Raw genomic sequence first — 19,294 nt, forward strand, 5'->3', positions numbered from 1 at the left:
TTTAGATAATGACATCATCTGCCAATTAGTGTTTGTCAGCTCTGTTTAATTTTATGCAGCTCTCTTTGCTTACATAACATGTATTTACATTTCTAATGACCAATGAAATGAAACCAAAATGGGTTTAAAATTTGGATCAATAGTTAATTACTTTGATTTAAGACAAATTGAAAGGCCCATTGTGAATAATTTTGGATTACTAAATCTAACAACACACCTTAGGAAGTTTAACTCCACTCTAGCAACCTTCTGATTAAAAGACAAATCTGCCTTCTGAGCTACTGGCTTTCTGTATCTGAATTGCTCTTTCCATGACCTGGTGCCCTACGGTGAGTTTAGCCTAACATGCCACCTAAACACAACCTCCCAAGCTGCTAGACATTTACTTCAGGAGGCTGAGTCTTAAAGCTCTAAGCATTAAAAAAGATATTTGACAGCCCATCACTCGACTGTTGAGACAGCTGAGGTCAGGTCAACACCCCTACGGCCACATTTTGAAAAACCAAAAGACTGAAGAGGGTTTTTTTTCCAGGGGTTTCCCTGTTTTTATCAGACAACAGTCTCACACAAACATCACATAAATTTAAGACATGATATTGCTTTGAGAAGCTCAAACAGTCTCTAAAGGGATTTGTTTAATATAATGTCTTTAGTTGTACGTAGATTGAGGTCTGTTAAATAAATGCTGGGTTTTCTATGAGTGTAGTTGATCTATTAAATTGACTGAAGATGAACTAAGATGAATTTTTATTATTGAAGTATAACTTCAGATTTGTGTAATTTTTGTATAAGTTGACTTAAAAAATGACCTATTATGGAACAATTTTCTAAGCTACAGAAAAGTAATTGTTAGGGATGCACAGATATGAAAATTAGGACCTGTATTGATCTCCAATATATTATTATTGTTGTTATCATTTTATTTTCATTACTCGATTAATCATCAAAATAATCTGCAGATTATTTGATTAATAAAATGTTGGTTCTCAAAAGCCCTAACTCATTTTTCATGGCACTGATTGTGTGCATCCCTGGTAGATTGTAAGTGCTACCTTCTCATACAGTGATGCTAAGGTGGTTTCCACTTAAACTACAAGAAAGAATATATCCATCCATCCATCCATCCATCTTCTTCCGCTTATCCAAGGTCGGGTCGCGGGGGTAGCAGCTTCAGAAGGGAGGCCCAGACTTCCCTCTCCCCGGCCACTTCTTCCAGCTCTTCCGGGGGAATCCCGAGGCGTTCCCAGGCCAGCCGAGAGACATAGTCTCTCCAGCGTGTCCTGGGTCTTCCTCGGGGCCTCCTCCCGGTGGGATGTGCCCGGAACACCTCACCAGGGAGGCGTCCAGGAGGCATCCTGACCAGATGCCCAAGCCACCTCAACTGGCTCCTCTCGATGTGAAGGAGCAGCGGCTCTACTCTGAGTCCCTCCCGGATGACTGAGCTTCTCACCCTATCTCTAAGGGAGAGCCCAGCCACCCTACGGAGAAAACCCATTTCGGCCGCTTGTATCCGCGATCTCATTCTTTTGGTCATGACCCAAAGCTCATGACCATAGATGAGGGTGGGAACGTAGATCGACCGGTAAATCGAGAGCTTCGCTTTTTGGCTCAGCTCTCTCTTCACCACGACGGACCGGTACAGCGCCCGCTTGACAGCAGACACTGCGCCAATCCGCCTGTCGATCTCCCGCTCCCTTCTTCCCCCATTCGTGAACAAGATCCCGAGATACTTAAACTCCTCCACTTGGGGCAGGACACCCCCCCTGACCCGGAGAAGGCACTCTACCCTTTTCCGGCTCAAGACCATGGCCTCGGATTTGGAGGCACTGATCCCCATCCCGGCCGCTTCACACTCGGCTGCGAACCGCTCCAGCGAGAGCTGCAGATCACAATCTGATGAAGCCAAAAGGACCACATTGTCTGCGAAAAGCAGAGATGAGATCCTAAGGCCACCAAATCGGATCCCCTCAACACCTTGGCTGCGCCTAGAAATTCTGTCCATAAAAGTGATGAACAGAATCGGTGACAAAGGGCAGCCCTGGCGGAGTCCAACTCTCACCGGAAACGAGCCCGACTTACTGCCGGCAATGCGGACCAGACTCTGACACCGGTCATACAGGGACCTGACAGCCCGTATCAAAGGGCCCGGTACCCCATACTCCCGGAGAACCCCCCACAGGGCTCCCCGAGGGACGCGGTCGAACGCCTTCTCCAAGTCCACAAAACACATGTAGACTGGTTGGGCGAACTCCCATGCACCCTCCAGGACCCTGCTGAGGGTGTAGAGCTGGTCCAGTGTTCCACGACCAGGACGAAAACCACACTGCTCTTCCTGAATCCGAGGTTCGACTATCCGACGGACCCTCCTCTCCAGGACCCCTGAATAGACCTTGCCAGGGAGGCTTAAGAGTGTGACCCCTCTATAATTGGAGCACACCCTCCGGTCCCCCTTTTTGAACAGGGGGACCACCACCCCAGTCTGCCAATCCAGGGGAACTGCCCCCGATGTCCATGCGATATTGCAGAGTCGCGTCAACCAACACAACCCTACAACATCCAGAGCCTTAAGGAACTCCAGGCGGATCTCATCCACCCCCGAATATATAAGAAAGAATATATAATTATATGTATTTTAAGTGAGAGAGAAAGAAGGAGAGAGAGAAATTCAATATTGTCTGTGTTGCTGGATGAAAACAAATTCAATCAAAGTAGGAATTAAATTTCAGCTGAATATAGGGCTACTTCAGAATGGCTCTTGGTAACTATGTCCACAACTAATAGAAACAAGTGAGGTTTTTAGGTTTTTAAATATAGTTGATGTAATAGGATGGGGTTTTAACAGTTAGCTGTTTTTATGGAGTTTCTCCATAGAATTTCTCAAACTGATTTATACAAGATTTATAGAATAATGCACTTTTTTCTTCTTTAGGCTCTTTCAACAGACTGCAAATTATTCATTCTATTTTAGTGCTACAAACGTTTCCCATACTATGGAAATAAATCACTTAGCTCCAACAAGACTTTGGATGTTTTTCTGTCTTATTTTAAAAGTTTTAAGTCTTTCTTTTAAACTAAAATCTAAAATTTAAAAGTAACATTCATACTAAAATGTATACATTTTCAAGTAGGAAATGTTGAAAAGCTTGACATATAATTTTTCTTCCACTTTCAGTATCTCTTGAGGCATCAAAGTCAGTTTGCATTTGTGTCCTTTAATTAGGATCTCACATTTTAACATGATTGAGAATTGCATGTTGCCAGTTTGTCGTGGGCCTACAGTTACACAAACAGTTCTTTTCGAACCCCCACTTTGGGCTGAAGGGAAAATCCCACACACATCCTGGAGGAGGAACAGTTCAGGAAAGCATTACGTCAGTAGTTGCAGTGTTGGCGACATGTTCTGGACCTGGAAGCATATTTTTCTCAACAAAGTTGTGCAAAACTTTAGATGAGATAATGGTTTATGCACGTCAAACAGTGCTAAGCAGGCAAAAGGTTTTTTTCTTTGATGTTATAAAGGTATAAATCTTTAAGCAAGCTCAGGGCTAAAGTGAGTGTTCGTGTTTGTTTAGTTCAAACAAAGTTTGGTCTGAGTCTTGTCAAAAAGGTTTGAAATATATATAGAATTGAATCTACTGGAAGGCTTTTGAGAATCCAAACATGTCAAACTGAACTCTTGAAGTTAAAAAGCATCAGCAATCAGAAGGAAAATAAGAAAGAAGAATTGGTCAATTAGACATTTTTAACAGACTTTAAAGAAATGCAAATATTTTAGAGTTTAAATGTAATATATGTTTCAAGGCGTCTATAAAAGCCATTTTAAAACTTTTTCTTAGTATTTGTGGAAATGTTGATCTGTGTGTACAAATTATAGTCTCGAATCCTTCCTTTAAAGCATGGAATAAATAAATTATTATTCTGTTTTTATTCTGGGTATTTTTTTTTTTTTGCTTTCTTTGCGAGATCTTAATTGGACAGAATGGTTTATTTCAATATTTTTTTTTGTTTGTTTTTCGTTTCACTAATAAAAAAATCTGAAAATCAGCAATAAGCACAAATGTTCAAGGTACTTAAATCTAAAAAAATAAAAGTTGTTGAAATAATTATGTAATGTATTTTGGTGACCTAAAGAATCTTTTTATTAATTTTTTTAGGAGATATTGTGAAGTATCGCTGCCTACCTGGGTACACACTGATTGGAAAAGCAGAGCTTATGTGTAAGCTTAATTCCCACTTGATTTTTGAAGATCCACCCCCAAAATGTCAAGGTAAGGCACAGTATATATAAAACTCTGCTTTAATATGTTGGAAATTAAGTGTATTTGCCACTTGATGTTAATAGAAAAAATTGGGGTTCCTGGAAGAGTTTCTGTGCAATTCTATTAATAAAGTCACATATTAAAATCAAATTTTGATTGAAATCTGTATTATTTTATAATGGAAGCATCTCTGTGTACTTATTTTTGTGCCTATAAAACTAATTATTATAATTGCTATCTGAAGTCCCTATGAGATAAATATAAGCTACTTCATGCTAGTTTTTATTGATTTATTTATTTTTGCCTAATAAAGAAACACTGAACAGGTTAATTCAGAACTTAAGTAGTTAAATGTGAAAAATGTTGTAACATGTTAGATTTTAAACTTATATCAAAGCTTTAGAAGAGAAATTTGTTATCCAACCAAGTCTGGGAAGCGTAGTGGAGTTAGACCTGAGATAAATACTGTGATTTCTAAGTGACTGAAATGAGCATTGAGCATTGAAAAGGTACAGATCCCTCTGTTAAAGTAATAGAAAATAGTTTCATATTGTAAAAACAACTCTCTTATGAGAAGACACAAAAAAGCAAAAAAGACATTTTCCTCTAAAAGATAAAGTTGCAAAATTTGAGTAAAGTTTATGTCCTTTCACTGATCTTGCAGTTGCTTAAGGGTATTGACAATAAATAGTAACATATAGAGTCAGTGTTTTTTAGATTTTTTGCTAGAATGCAAATATATTATTTTAATCCTATAGAAGTTGTTTTCTGAACCTAACAAAGTACTTTTTAAAGACAAACATAACCAGTGAAGAGTTAAAAACATGTTTTAGGTGTTTGGATTCAGGTATTGACAGATATGCTATCTCGGCTAAAGTATATCTTGTTGTATATGCATATGTTTGTCTTCTCAGTTCTCTTTATTTTTCTCTCTTTCTGCAAGTGTAGAAGTAGACTCAGGGTGTTGTAATCTTTTTATCCTTCCATCCCTTTGTTGTCTCCTTTCCCTTTATACTTTTAGCCTTACCTCTCTGCGTTTTTTCTCTTTTTCTCTCATTTTTTCAAACTCCATGTCCATTACATATGAAATATACCCAAAAAAATCTTAGTTTTTTTAGACATCAACTGAAGCAAATGCTGTTGTGCTCCACCTTTGAAAGCAAATCTCCTTGACCTTTGAGTACCATACTGCCAAACAGAACCCACTTAAAAACACAAAAAAGAATCTTGTAATTGTAAGTGCATGGTAGTTATTTTCTTGTGTGTTTGATTGTGCTAGGTTTTGTATGTTTTCTGCCTTTTTTGGCATTCCACAGCTCACATTACCAATAATTTGCACTTGTTTTTTTTTTTTTATCTCTCCAGCTCAGTGCCCAGCAAATGAGGAGAGGTTTTCATCATCAGGAGTCATACTAAGTCCTGGGTTTCCTGGCAACTATCCCAACAGCCAGACTTGCTCCTGGCTCCTTCGTATGATTCCAGGTAATGAATTTGATGGCATTCTGTTTTCTGAATATGATTGCGTAGTTAGTGTAATCTGGGATTAGGCTACTGTAACATCTCTACCTTTTTTCCTGTCTGGCTAATGTAGCTTGTAGGTGAACAGCAGCTAAAAGTAAATTTCTAGTGTCATCTGTTATTTTTGGTTTCATTCCCACCCATAAAAAATGAGGATGTTTTCTGCAGCTCAAGTACAATAATTGATAAACTGCCACGTCTTTCAGACATCACAAGGGGCATCCCTGACAAACCCCAGCTCCACTGCCAAGGCACAGATATGAATAAGGTCCTTGGTGGTTTGTGTAAAAATAATATAAAAATAGACTCAAATCCCAGATAAGGCTTACATGCGTCTATTGTTGGTAAAAATGTTCTTTTTGTCGAGGGATGAATATAAAGTGTGTAATATGTGAATTAGCTTTGCTTGTATAAACAGTGCACAAACAATTTTAAATTGCTATACACATCTTTTTCATGCAGTCTAATACATTTGTCTTGTTTCCCAGGTTACACCATAAATATCTATGTAGAGATGTTCCACAGTGAGAAGCAATTTGATGAACTGGAGATTTTTGATGGTATGCAACTGTCTCACCACTATTTGTTACACATAACATCAATATACATAAAAATGCCCACTGGCAGTAAGCTTTAATTCATTTTTATTCATGAATGATAACATATTAGATACACAGCTCTTCATTTCCTTTCAGTGTTCTGATTGAACTTGAGCTTTTCTAATTGATCTACTATTGCTAAAATAAACAAAGTGCCCTCAGATGTTGATGAGTAAACACAAGTTAAACACGACACCTAACACATGAATATATGAACAAACAGTTCCTAGCAGCTTGGTGATATTCTGAACACGGACTGAACAGCTTTGTTCACTTCTTCCAACTGCAGGAAGACTACGATTCTAAAACAATGTCGAAAATCAATGCCGAAAGAATTTAAAGACTAAAGTCTAAACACAGTCTCTCAATGGCAATGCTATACAGTGGCAGACACAATACAAAAAGTTCCTATTTCTGTATATTGTAGATATCCACCAAGATAACAAGGAATTTCATTCTAAACCCCTGTGTATGTGTGCTTCTTCCCAGGATCATCAGGACAAAGCCCTTTGCTTGTTGCTCTCAGTGGTAACCATTCCTCTCAGCTGAACTTCACGTCTAAAACAAACCAGCTCTATCTACGATGGTCTACTGACCATGCAACTAACAAGAGGGGATTCAAGATACGATACTCGGGTACAGCCAGCATCTTTATATTTTCTTTCAGACATCAGCAAATAATCAGATGTGAAAGATTTCATATTTCTTTGTTCTGCTTTGTTCAGTACTGCATTTGGAGCTTTTGTACATCTTTTTCAAAAACAGAAAAAAAGAACTTTATCTTGTTAGTTTCATTCATTGTGAGTCTTGGATGATTGATTTAATGACTTGATTAAAACGAAGTGTTACTTTGCTTTACCATATGTCACAATAGGAGTCTCAGTTTTCAAGGTGATAGTTCATATCCCATCTGGATGATTGACAACTACCTACTCTGCCCTATCTGCTTTCTCAGAATCTAGGAACATTTATGCACTCCTCATAGTTCAAAAGATTGCTAATTTCTCAGACTAGCATTAATAATGATCTCCTTCTCATGAGAATAATGTGTTAATGGTAGAGTGAGCAATGATCATTTAGAAAGCATTTTTTTGAATGCATTATTACATATGAAAGAGAGTTAATAGCTTTGATTTATTAGTGCGTGTTAGACTGTGAGTGGCATCTTAAATTTGTACAAATTCTTTTAAGATTGCTGATAGTCTTAATGATAAAATGTAATTTACAGTTACACAGATCTTAAAAATAATGCAGGAAATAAAGTTGATGGATTTTTAATCTATAGTTTAAATTGGTCAGCAGTCTTGAGTACTGTTCCCCACAGTGCTGTAATGGACTGATAACAGCGACACAGAGAACAGGGATTTATGGTTGAGATATTCCACTTCATATACATTATTAATACCCTGGTGTGCTGAGGTAAACAAATCAAAGTATATAATGCAAATACATGCTAATCACTTTTGGCTTCCTGCTTGGTAGGTTGAACTGATCAGAATGACGTTTAATAATAGCTGCTGTATTTTCATATATTACATCCTTTTACATCCTTTGACTTTGCTTCCACTGCTAAATGGTGTTAATGTTCTTGAATGTTCATGTCTGTGTCCAGTGATCCTCCTGAAACACAGCAGTGGAGTGATCAGTGTTTTTTTCATCTATCTTTATTAGAGTTATTTTTTTATTTGCTTTGTTTTTTTCTATTTTGTTATTGTTTTTCAGACTCCAGTTCATTCATAGAGCCTTTTGAGCAACCTATGAATAAATCTGGAAGTATATAAATACTTGAATTATTTAGAGAACAAGAGAAAAATGGCTTAAAATTGTCTTTTGTGTTCTTTTTGTCATTTGGAATTACAAGTGGCTTATAGCCTTCATCTTATGGTTAGACAGTTTCTATTTAAGTAAGTTCCTGAATTCTACAGACAGTGATCAAAGTTAATTGAATTAGGGAGACTTAGGAACCTTCTTGCTTTATTAAACTGAATCCCTAATTGAAAACATATTGTATTTCCTGTAACATTAAAATTAGTTTGGTGGGAAATATTTTTGGATCAAAAACAAATTAAAAATCTAAACAGATATGCAAGAGGATAAATACTTTTTTCATAGTACTAAATGCTTTCATATTGTTGTCAAAAATGTTTAGCTTTTTTTTTTTTACTAGCCACATTGGACAAAGTGAAATTTGGACATTTTAAAGACTATTTAAACATCACTAAATTGTTCTTTTTATTGTACTGAAGTCCATAAAACTAGTTATTATTATTACAAGTATTGCCAACAATTTTCTTCTTTTCATGGGAAAATATACCTGACTACCAAACGTTTTAAGGTAGCATGTGTCAAATGGACACATAGATGGTAGAACCAAGATGAATGATATTTTAAGACCTGTACCATTAACTGGATGAAATAGTGCAATAGTAGTGTAATAATGTTTAAAAAAGAAAAAAGCAGGTAATGAGAGTTAGACACACAGTTGGGATGACAAGTTTGTAGAAATTGTGGGGTGTTATTTCACTGTACTGGGCAGCTCATTTCAAGAAATATATCTGAGAGAAACGGTGACCCCATTAGGTAAACAGGAGACAAAAGTGGGCTATCATAATTCATCCAACTGTTCCGTACTCAATCAACTTTGCATTTTCTTTGTTCTGAGAACAAACCCATTCTATTACTCAAAAATAATTGCTCTATTATACGGTCTGTCACAGGTTTTTAAGTTCTTGTAAGTTGACTCAAGTCACTGTAATGCTTGCACAGGCAGAGATAATTTATCGTATTTTTTTTCTCTCAAAATCCCTCTTAAAATTAACAGGCGCTCTTGATAATTATTTTCAGCATCAGGCTGGTAATCGCTTCAATTTCTTGTGAATTCATATCATTTTTCCCATCTGTTTTTCTCGTTCTCCGTTTCAAGCTTCTTATTGCAGCATTAATGAGCCTCCATTAAATGGTGGTGTAGTCAACCGAACGAAACTCCATCCAGGTAGCAGACTTCAGTTCTATTGTAACCATGGTTACCGCCTGGTAGGCTTAAGCAACGCCACCTGCAGGCTTGATTCTACTGGGCTTTACCAGTGGGACACACCTGCACCCGTTTGTCAAGGTAGGCAGCCAAAAGAGGTTTTTAAAGATTTAATTTGTATTCTAGTTGTCAGTTTATCTTGAGTAAATATGTTTTATTTGGTATGAATTTTAGTTATTTATGTCTTCTAATGTTCTGCCTTGTACCATTGAGTTGTATTCTCAATCCCATTGTACTATTTCAGTGCATTGACGATAAAGGCTTTCTATTCTATTTCTGTTCTATTTTTCCTTTTTGCAGCGGTTTCATGTGGAATACCTCAGACTCCTGCCAACGGCAGCTTCCATGCATACCACTATAATGTTGGTAGCCAGGTCACTTATGAATGTAATTATGGTTACCATCTTGACCCTGGTGCTTCTGTGTCAGCTGTGTGTTTGGAGGATGGCAGCTGGAGTAACACAGGTTCATTTCCCCGTTGCCTGCGTAAGTGATCCTAACCAGAATTCACCTGTCTATAAAATTATGCTATAATTTCAATCTCTGTTTTCACCTATGAAACATTTCTCTTCTTTTTACCTCCTCCCACTACAGCTGTGCACTGTTCCAGCATTGAAGGCGTCCTGACAGAGCACATGACCTATCGCCTGCTCATTGGTAGGCTGGGTGAGTTTGGTTCCACTGTGATGTTGGAGTGCTCAACAGGCTTTTATTTGGGTGTCGGGCATCGAACTCTCCGCTGCCTCGCCAATGGGACCTGGGAAGGATCGGATGACCCAGCTACGTGCAAGAGTAAGTTTTCAGCCATATTGACTCACTTATTCATGAGAAAGTATACACACTAGGCCACTTGATTTTGAGATTTTATTTTTGATTGTGACATAGTTAAATATTACAGGACATAGACAGTTGCATGAAGTACTTTAAAGTAAAGAAAGATGTATTTTTGTACACATTTTAAATTTAAATGGGTTTCAGGTTTTTGTTTGAATAAAAACAAACAAACAGGTTTACAGATTGCACACTGCTGAAAGTTCCAAGAGAGTTAGGAATCCCAGCAGAGAAGCCATGATTGCACACCATTGCATAATCCTATAGCCATTTAAGAAAAAAAATGGTGACAGCAAAATCTTTAATTTGAGTAAGTGCTTACAAAACTAAAACCTAATTAGTTATGACTAGTAAGAAGAAATGAGACCAAAAAAATGTTGTCCACTGTGATAGATTGCTGGCAATTTGCAAACTTCTCATAGCAAACTGTATTTCCAAAAAGCTTAAATTCAGGCTGCAGTCAGGTAGCTGATGTCACTTCTACTCCCGTTCTGAGGAGCATTGCTACCCTGATGTGCACAAATTTAAAATGTGCACAGGTGTGTGCCAAGACTCAGTTTCCTCAGGACAACTTTATGGAGAGAATATGTTTTATTAGCAAAGAGTGAATTGATTGTACAAAACGTAGAAGTGAATATACCAAAAACTACCAAAACTACCTAAAGCCTCAGTGTTCCACACATCATCAGTCTGGACTTTTCTTTAAGTTTTAATTGTATTAAAGTGTTGCAGCAGTCAGGTAATTCTGAGGACACAGTGATGTCATTCAAACTCTGTTACCAATGTCTGATGGCGGCTGCAGCTAAAACTTGGTCTCGTTCCTTTGGCTTAGACACAAAAAGATAGGTTGCTAATATTAGTAGTGATAAATATTATAACGCAACATGTTTTCCTAATATCTGCATGGCCAGATATCTTAATCATTGCAGAAACTGTGGGCTATGTTCTGGTGCCTCAGCCATGTTTTGTTCTTTCCCCTGAAACTGAAGGTCTTTAAAAGTTTTGTTTATTAATCCTATCGCTAAGTGTTTAACTTTTTTTATGATAAATCCATCCTAATTTTCTGAACCTCACCCACTTTTCCTGCATAGCTAAGCTTCTGATAGAAGAATATATGTTGTCCTTTTCTGTGTGACCAATAAGTATACACTCGCAAAATTTGGCAACAAAACAATTCCTGTAAATGTATTATCATGTTTGTTAGCTGGAGGTTGCCATCCAACCCCAGTACAGTACAACATAATCTCTGAAAGTTTAAGTAATTAATTCAGATTTTACTAATCTGCTAGCAAAAACAGAGGAGAGACCCAACTCTGATCTTTTAATGTGAAATGTATTACACAATTTTACTTGGCTATATGGCTCTAAGAAATGGTTTTACATCTTTAAGCCTTGTTTGTACTCTGTACTTAACACATAAAAAGCTGTCTATGTGACCTCAGTTAACAAGTTTTATGGTTGAAAAGAGCAGCTGTATGAAAGAAGAGATGAAAAAGACGCCTTATACATAGAGACATTCAAACAATGATGCAACAACATGAGCAGGCGACATGCAGCACACTGAAAGAATAACACATGAATAAAACTGCATTGCAGTTACTTCCACCACCTGTCATGAATTAGTTATCAAAACAGCAAACCCACCCTGGAACAAGCAGACAGCTGGAAAAATCAGAGAAAGGTATTCTTCTAATAGGGGTACCTTCTGTTATTTTGTCAAAATGTGAGCTTTATGTTTTGGTGTGTTGGAATAACAATGCAGGAATTGTGTTTTTGAAAATAAAAGCTTATCCCAAAAGATAGATGCATTCTATATCAACTTGATAGCCTGTACATGTGTTTTTCTACTTTCTTCTCTACTTCAGCCTTCTGAGATATCAGGGGTATATGTGTTTCCAAATGCCTTAGGATATTAAGCATTGCCTTTTACCTTGGGGCAGTGATAACCGTTTCATGCAGAAGATAGACTGTGATTCCTAAATGTGATTTGCATGTTGGCAACCATCAAAGACGATTTTTTTCAAATACGAGTAGTATTCTGCAATGTGTCTTTGCTGCTTAGTTCATAAAGAAAAGCTTAGTGAGAACATTGTGACTGCGAAAACTTTCCAATGCAGAATTTCTTAGTGTTGCATAATACATGAATTGCTGATGATAAAGTGAGATGTGATAAAGTGAGAGGAAAAATATTAAGGGGATTAAATTTGTTTAAGATTAAAACAGTGATTTATTTAGGTCAATTTTAAGTACGTAATCGTTTTGTCTAAGTTGGCTACTAAAGTAGCTTAGGCAGATTTAGGAGAATTCCTAAAAGATGACAATACGTTTGAAGACTATATTCTTTCTAAATCTGTTATTAATTTACTCCAGATAAGCAACTATGTTGAATAAATTATGGCAAGAGCATTTGAGCTGAGAATCAGAATAGCATTTCCAATTGTTTGGACAAAAAAGAACAAAGGAATATAAACAAACCTGATCATTCAGTTCTGTTCAGTATCCAGTGTCTCTTCTCTCGTGGTCTGTTGTACTCCAACCACAAACAGTGTTGAGTGTCTTTAACAAAACAAAAATTTGCACATTTAGAGTTTTCAATGCTCTTTTCAGATTTATGTCACAACTTTGATGGCCAGATATCATGGCCATTGCAGAAACTGACCAAACATCCTTCAGCTCGTTTTGGGGTATCTCAAGGTGTCCCCAGGCCAAAAGGGATATGTAGTCCCTTTAGTGATTTCTGGGTCTTTCCCTTTTCAGTCATCTCTTGTGGGGAGCTTCCTACACCACCCTTTGGTACGAAACTGGGGACACTGACTACATTTGGAGCAACAGCCATCTTTATGTGTAACCATGGATACACACTAGTTGGATCACATGTGAGAGAATGTGGCGCTGATGGACTGTGGAGTGGTGCAGAAACTAAATGTTTAGGTAAGATCCATTAAATATTGTTGAGTGTGTATTGTTTTCTGGTTTCTACTTGATCACATTTACATGAAAGCCTGATCAATAAAATCAATATTCTATTGAGTGTGTACTGTGAATAATTATCAGGAAAGAGAAGACATATGGGGATTAAAATGTAGTGAGCAGTCAGAAAAATGTCAGAAGTATTATTCTCATTAAATGTTAACTTGGACCATTTTCATCATAGGTCTGTGATCCATAGAGAGGTTTTTTTTTTTGTTTATGCCTTTAACATCTACTATAACCTTACTTACATAATTTTTTAGATGAGACATATAACAATAACATTTAATTGTGTTAGCTGTAGACTTGGTGTTTTTAAATTACCCTACAAAAGTTTCAAAATTCTGAAAAGATACATATTCAGCATTAATATGACATTATATTTAAATACAGACATTGACAGTTTAATTTTATATGTCTGTATTTGTGACATTGGTTAATTGTAAGAAACACATCTTTACTGTAAAATGCAATGTAAAACATTTTTTTAAATAGTCTTTATTTAAGACAACAATTTTTTTTAAATTAAAAGTAGTTTGTTTGTGATCCATCTTTTTAGAAAGGCATCACAGAAAGGTATATTTAATACTGCCAATTTATTCTTGAAATATTTCTCATTCCTTGAGTTAATTAACTCAAAATAGGGGCTTAGTATTTCAAGGTCAGTTCGAAAACACAAAAAGTTCTCATGTTTGTGATTTTCAGAGACCTTTTGTGCAACTGTAATTGCCAAATTCTTGAGCTAAGCTGTTGAAACGCTGACTTGAAAATGCACTAATGAGTTTCAGGCCAAAAAGTTATCCTCAAATATTTGAAGTGTTTTAAAGTTTTACCTTTGTGTGCACCAAGCAAACTTGAGATTTATTAAGTGAAAGTAAGTTGTTTTTTTTCTTTTCTTTTTCACTGTGGTATTTCAACGTGTGTCTCCTCCAGCTGGTCACTGCGACTCTCCAGATCCTATAGTCAATGGTCACATTAGCGGAGATGGCTCAAGCTACCGTGACACTGTGGTGTACCAGTGCATGTTGGGCTACAGACTAATCGGCACATCCGTCAGAATCTGCCAGCAAGACCATCGGTGGTCCGGAACAACACCTGTCTGTGTCCGTAAGTAAACACATTCTTTCATTACTGCAAGATGTTGATAACTTGCAACTTTGTTAGGAAAAACAAAGAGCTAAATTAGATAAATGCCTCATTTTTTGCATTAAAAAATGAGGCATATGAAAGATGTGAAGTGGAGGATAACAGTGCTTCACTTAATCATCTTTTTTATTGATTTTCTCGTTTCCTTTGACTTGTTTAGCCATCACTTGTGGTCACCCTGGAAACCCAGCCAATGGGCGAACCAATGGCAGCGAGTTCAACCTCAATGACGTTGTCAACTTCACCTGCAATAAAGGTTACATCCTCAGTGGGAATGCCCGCGCTCAGTGTCGACTCAACGGACAGTGGAGCAACCCCTTACCTGTCTGCAAAGGTCACTTTCACATCTATCACACAGCATTACGCAGCTGTTTGCATCCTAAAATATGTTTTCTTTTTATACCCTTCACAAATTAGGGAGATAGAATGAAAGTTATTTTGTTATTGTTATTGACAATTATATAATGAACAAAACAAATCATCAAAAATTGAAATTATTTTATGTATTTATTTGTTTACTTTTAACTTGTGACTCACCCTTTTAAAACATAAAGACCGCTTCTGTATGTAAATAGAAAACCTCCACTACAATGGTTAGATTATACAAGAACAAATGCTTAAGAGAAGGTTAAATTTTGGATCTAATGTTAGAAGTACAATAAAATGTCTCAATCAATAAGAATTTTATTGTCTTTAAGTAGGATGGTAACCCCACAATTTGTTCAAAATACTGTATTTATGAACCTGTATCCAAAAAAGAAAAGGCTTTGGAAATTCTAAAAAGAACATCAAAATGTTTTGCTAAGCTTGTTTTTTTTCCAACTTTATTCAAACTATGTTTGTCACCGAGTTTAATATAAAAACTGATTAGGTAAAATTCAGCAAACACACAATTACATATAAGTAGTTTGGTGGAAAAATTGGAGCAGATGTAAATGAATACAATTTGTAAACATTAAAACACACATTTTTAGACTTCAAATTATTTTATATCCATAGCTCAGAATTTCAGTTAAAAAATGAATAATACATACATCTCTTTTAAAATCATGGCGTATCACTACTTATCAATGGAAAGTTTAGTGGTAAGAAAAAATTTTCTTTACAAAGGTATTTTCAAAAGCGATAACTGCAGCATTAAGAAGTCTAACCAAGGATTGAGTGCAAATCCAGGGCAGTGTACATGTGTACCTTTTTGTAGGCTGGCAAATTTGATTTAATATTATTTTCTGAAATTAATTTAATTGTTTTTATTAGATGTCATCCAAAGCCACCGAACTTTGCAGAAAAAAAAAACTACTACTGTTTTTTGAACCTGTTTAATAGATTTTTCACTTTTTTGTTTCATTCATTAATTTGTTTTCTATTACACATTTCATTAAACAGAACATATACTGTACATACAGTATATACACTCTTAAGCATTTAAAACACTTGATATCACCATGTCTCTTACATGGGCTTCCCATCAAAAGGTTTCTTCTAGCTTGCCATTTTTCATCCTCCCTGAATTTTTTCGCTCTTATTCCCTCTCTGCCTCCTTCCTTTTCTCCCTTTCTCACAGCAGCAGCTGTCAATTATGAGCCCGAAACTTTCTTGCTTCCCATAGGGCGCCAAACACACATACACACTCTTTCTCACACACAGCCATCTCCCCCATGGGCTTGGATTTTCAGTGAATGTCAGTCCTCCCCTGTGACATGTGGAAAAGCCCACTCCTATTGGACTGGCTTGCACCCAGAGAAGAGTAAGAGTTAAGAACAAAGAGCTCAAGAAAACCAAGCAGGGTGTGACAAAAGAGGAGGTTTAAAGGAACTGCAAGGACAATCTGAATTTGTAACACATTTTTTTTTAGTCAGCACATTTAAGAAAACAGTGGGAAAGAAGAGGTTGATAGCATTTTTTTTAATTCTCTGGTAATACCACGTAATCGGTTCGCACAGAGAACATAGCACAGTGTGACATAGACAACAATAGGCAGACACTGCATTGACTGCCTCAAACAGTTGCAGTGAAACGTCAAGGTGTCTGCCATTTCGGGAGGAGAAACAGCAGGCAGGAAACTCTTAAAGTGAATCTGAGAGTTGAGGTTTAAGCCAGGGTAAAAGGAGTTTTGCGTTTATGTTTCACAAAGAGATTTTACTTTTAAAACTGCAGGTTTTCTGTATTTGTAATGTTAAATCATTTATTTTGCCACTTAAAAGTTTGATCACTGAAAAGTGAACATCTTTTAGTGGTTCTCTCGAGAAGACAACCTAAATCCGGGTCAAGTGTTGATTCAGTAGAGAACTTACTATGAAAAGTTATATTATTGAGGATTCATTTGTTATTTTTATAAGTTAATTGCATATGGATGCAAAGCAAATGAAAACATATCATTTAGATTTCCTTTTTTGAAATCTAAAGATAAAAAAATATTTAAGAAATAAATATGAACATTTAATTTAGGACAAATTAAGTAAATAAGCCCCATTACTAATACAATATTTTTTATTTATTACATTTGACCTGTCAGGTCAATTAGTTTCTCTAAATTCTCCCTAGGTGTGAGTGTGTGTGTGCATGGTTGTTTGTCCTGTATGTCTCTGTGTTGCCCTGCGACAGACTGGCGACCTGTCCAGGGTGTACCCCGCCTCTCGCCCGGAACGTAGCTGGAGATGGGCACCAGCAACCCTCCCGACCCCATTAGGGACAAGGGTGAACAGAAAATGGATGGATGGATGGATGGACATTTTTTTAAGAACTCGATAAAATTTATATTAGTGTAATAAATCATGTGTACTGTAAGACTAAAAAGAAATTACCTTAAGCTTAAAAATATTTTAAAAATGAAGTAAAAAAATAACATTTGAAAATAATTTAGTATAGCTTATAAAAAATAGCAGAGTTGTTAGACATTAGTTCCCTCCCACATATATTTTTTAATGGTAATTACAATATTACCATTTTAAGGTGTCTTGTGTTCTTATGTATATAGAAGGCATAGTGCAGTGTGCTTTTGAAAATAGCTCATGGCATATTTGGTACATTTGATGTACAAGTTATTGGTGTACATTTCTAAATTATAATATTTGCTGGCAAAATGCAATGCATTGTAGTTGATTTTTCTATTTCGATATAAAATCTTCTAAAGCTTTAGTCTTTATAATGTAAGTCTTTTAGATGTATCTATATTTTTGTTTTTAATATTAGGAAGGCTATACAGAGGAAATGAGTCTAAGACATTAGACAAATTAACAATAGTAGCAATAAAATCTTTAAAACTATTCATTTTAGTTGAGAAAAGGTCACACCATGAACCGTCTGTTCTATACTCACAAACTGGTGAGAAAGGCCAGAAACATGATGTCCTGCTGGGATTGTGGTTCAGTCTGAGCCAAAATTGTTTGGAGTAAATTGGCAAAAGAATCAGGCATGCAGGACAGGAAAACTCACAATGAGCAACAACAGAGGAGAAGCAGTAACAGAAAGGGTTAGAGGTGAACTATGTGGTGGTTGCTCCTCTCTACATAAAAATATAATACAGCAGTGTGGAAAAAAGTGTTTGCCCTCTTCCTCATTTCCTTTTTTTTTTTTTTTTGTATTTTTGTCACATCAGTGTTTCAGACCAATTAAATATTAGTCAAAGCCAAGACAAGGAAACACAAATGCATTTTTTAAATGGAACTGCTTATTAGTAAGTGAGAAACTAATTCAAACCTACATTGCCCTTTGAAAAAGTGATAACTCCCTAGTTTGCACCCTTTCAGGTATTAACATGTAATGAATCATTTCTGTGCATAAAAAATGTAGTCTGAATGAGAACTGTTTTGTCTTGTGTAGTGGTGAACTGTTCGGACCCTGGACATGTGGAGAACGGTGTGCGCCAGTCCGGTCTGCGTTACCCAGAAATTTTCAGCTATGGCGTAACCGTGGTGATCCACTGCAAGAGAGGCTATTACCTTCTGGGCTCTGCAATCCTCACATGTCAACACAACGGGCTGTGGGACCGACCAACACCTCGTTGCTTAGGTATGACCAAAATAAAACTTAAAACTGGTGACTGTTGAATCAAAGGGTCAGTTCACTTTTAAAAGTCAATATAGTCTGTCATAAGTTTCATAAGAATTGTAGTTAGACCATGATACATATTTTAAAATTTGTTTATCTATCTCTTGTGCTATGTGTGAGCTACAACATGAGGTCATAAACTGAATATAAAAGTCTAGCATTTTAACTGTGGGCACAAATAAAGTTGAAATGGTAGCTTTGAGGTAAGTTGAGCCTCTGCCACGCTATGGAGTCTCAGCTTGCCAAGGACTCAGTTTTAGTACTTTCTTTCCGAATGTTATGTTTGCTTCCCATGCCCACTAAAAAGATTCAATTTTTTGTTTTTGTTTTACTAAACAGTTGTTTAGTTGTAGCAACAACAAAAAGTTATTGTGTCTGATGAACTGTGGATGACAAATAGAGTGAACTGGATGGGAAAAAATTACTTATTTAGGGTAGAAGGAGGTGAGTGAGGGATAGGGTTGAATGGGGTGTGAGAATTTTTCTGTGATTTTTAAATGATCTGGACATGAAAACATTACAAGTTTTCCTCCTGATGTTTTTGCTCACATCTTTTAAACTATATGTGTAAAGCTGTTCTGATCTGTCTCTTTGAATTTATATTACATATAGGGTCACTTTTATTTAGATTTCAAAACATCCAAGTAATACAATATTCCTAGATTATGCCTTGCTCACATATATTAGAATAGGAGTTCTGCAAAGTTATAACCATTTTTACTGATATTGGTAGGGTCAGCAAATTGCATGTAAAAGTAGTGCATTATGGCGAAGTATGGCCTTTCTGGATACCATAAACATCCACATACAGCATAGCTACAAATGGAAAAGTTGTATTAGGGCTACTACAAATAGTTCAGTCACACTAAGAAGTGGATAGTTTGTACTAT

At 36.4% G+C, this 19,294-nt stretch overlaps 1 protein-coding gene across 4 annotated transcripts in view; it reads left to right on the forward strand.

The window, feature by feature from the left end:
• Window positions 1-19,294, forward strand: part of LOC114143174 (CUB and sushi domain-containing protein 1) — a 437,499-nt gene that overhangs the window by 377,955 nt on the left and 40,250 nt on the right. For all 4 annotated transcript variants that reach the window (XM_028014977.1, XM_028014979.1, XM_028014978.1 and 1 more), the window contains exons 48-58: window positions 4,155-4,268; window positions 5,625-5,741; window positions 6,266-6,337; window positions 6,866-7,012; window positions 9,300-9,488; window positions 9,708-9,893; window positions 10,002-10,199; window positions 12,996-13,169; window positions 14,142-14,315; window positions 14,515-14,688; window positions 18,177-18,365. In XM_028014977.1, coding sequence (XP_027870778.1) covers window positions 4,155-4,268; window positions 5,625-5,741; window positions 6,266-6,337; window positions 6,866-7,012; window positions 9,300-9,488; window positions 9,708-9,893; window positions 10,002-10,199; window positions 12,996-13,169; window positions 14,142-14,315; window positions 14,515-14,688; window positions 18,177-18,365 — 1,734 coding nt within the window. The remainder of the gene's footprint in view (window positions 1-4,154; window positions 4,269-5,624; window positions 5,742-6,265; window positions 6,338-6,865; window positions 7,013-9,299; window positions 9,489-9,707; window positions 9,894-10,001; window positions 10,200-12,995; window positions 13,170-14,141; window positions 14,316-14,514; window positions 14,689-18,176; window positions 18,366-19,294) is intronic.

Source organism: Xiphophorus couchianus, chromosome 4, assembly GCF_001444195.1.
Source record: "Xiphophorus couchianus chromosome 4, X_couchianus-1.0, whole genome shotgun sequence".
NCBI classification, from domain to species: domain Eukaryota; kingdom Metazoa; phylum Chordata; class Actinopteri; order Cyprinodontiformes; family Poeciliidae; genus Xiphophorus; species Xiphophorus couchianus.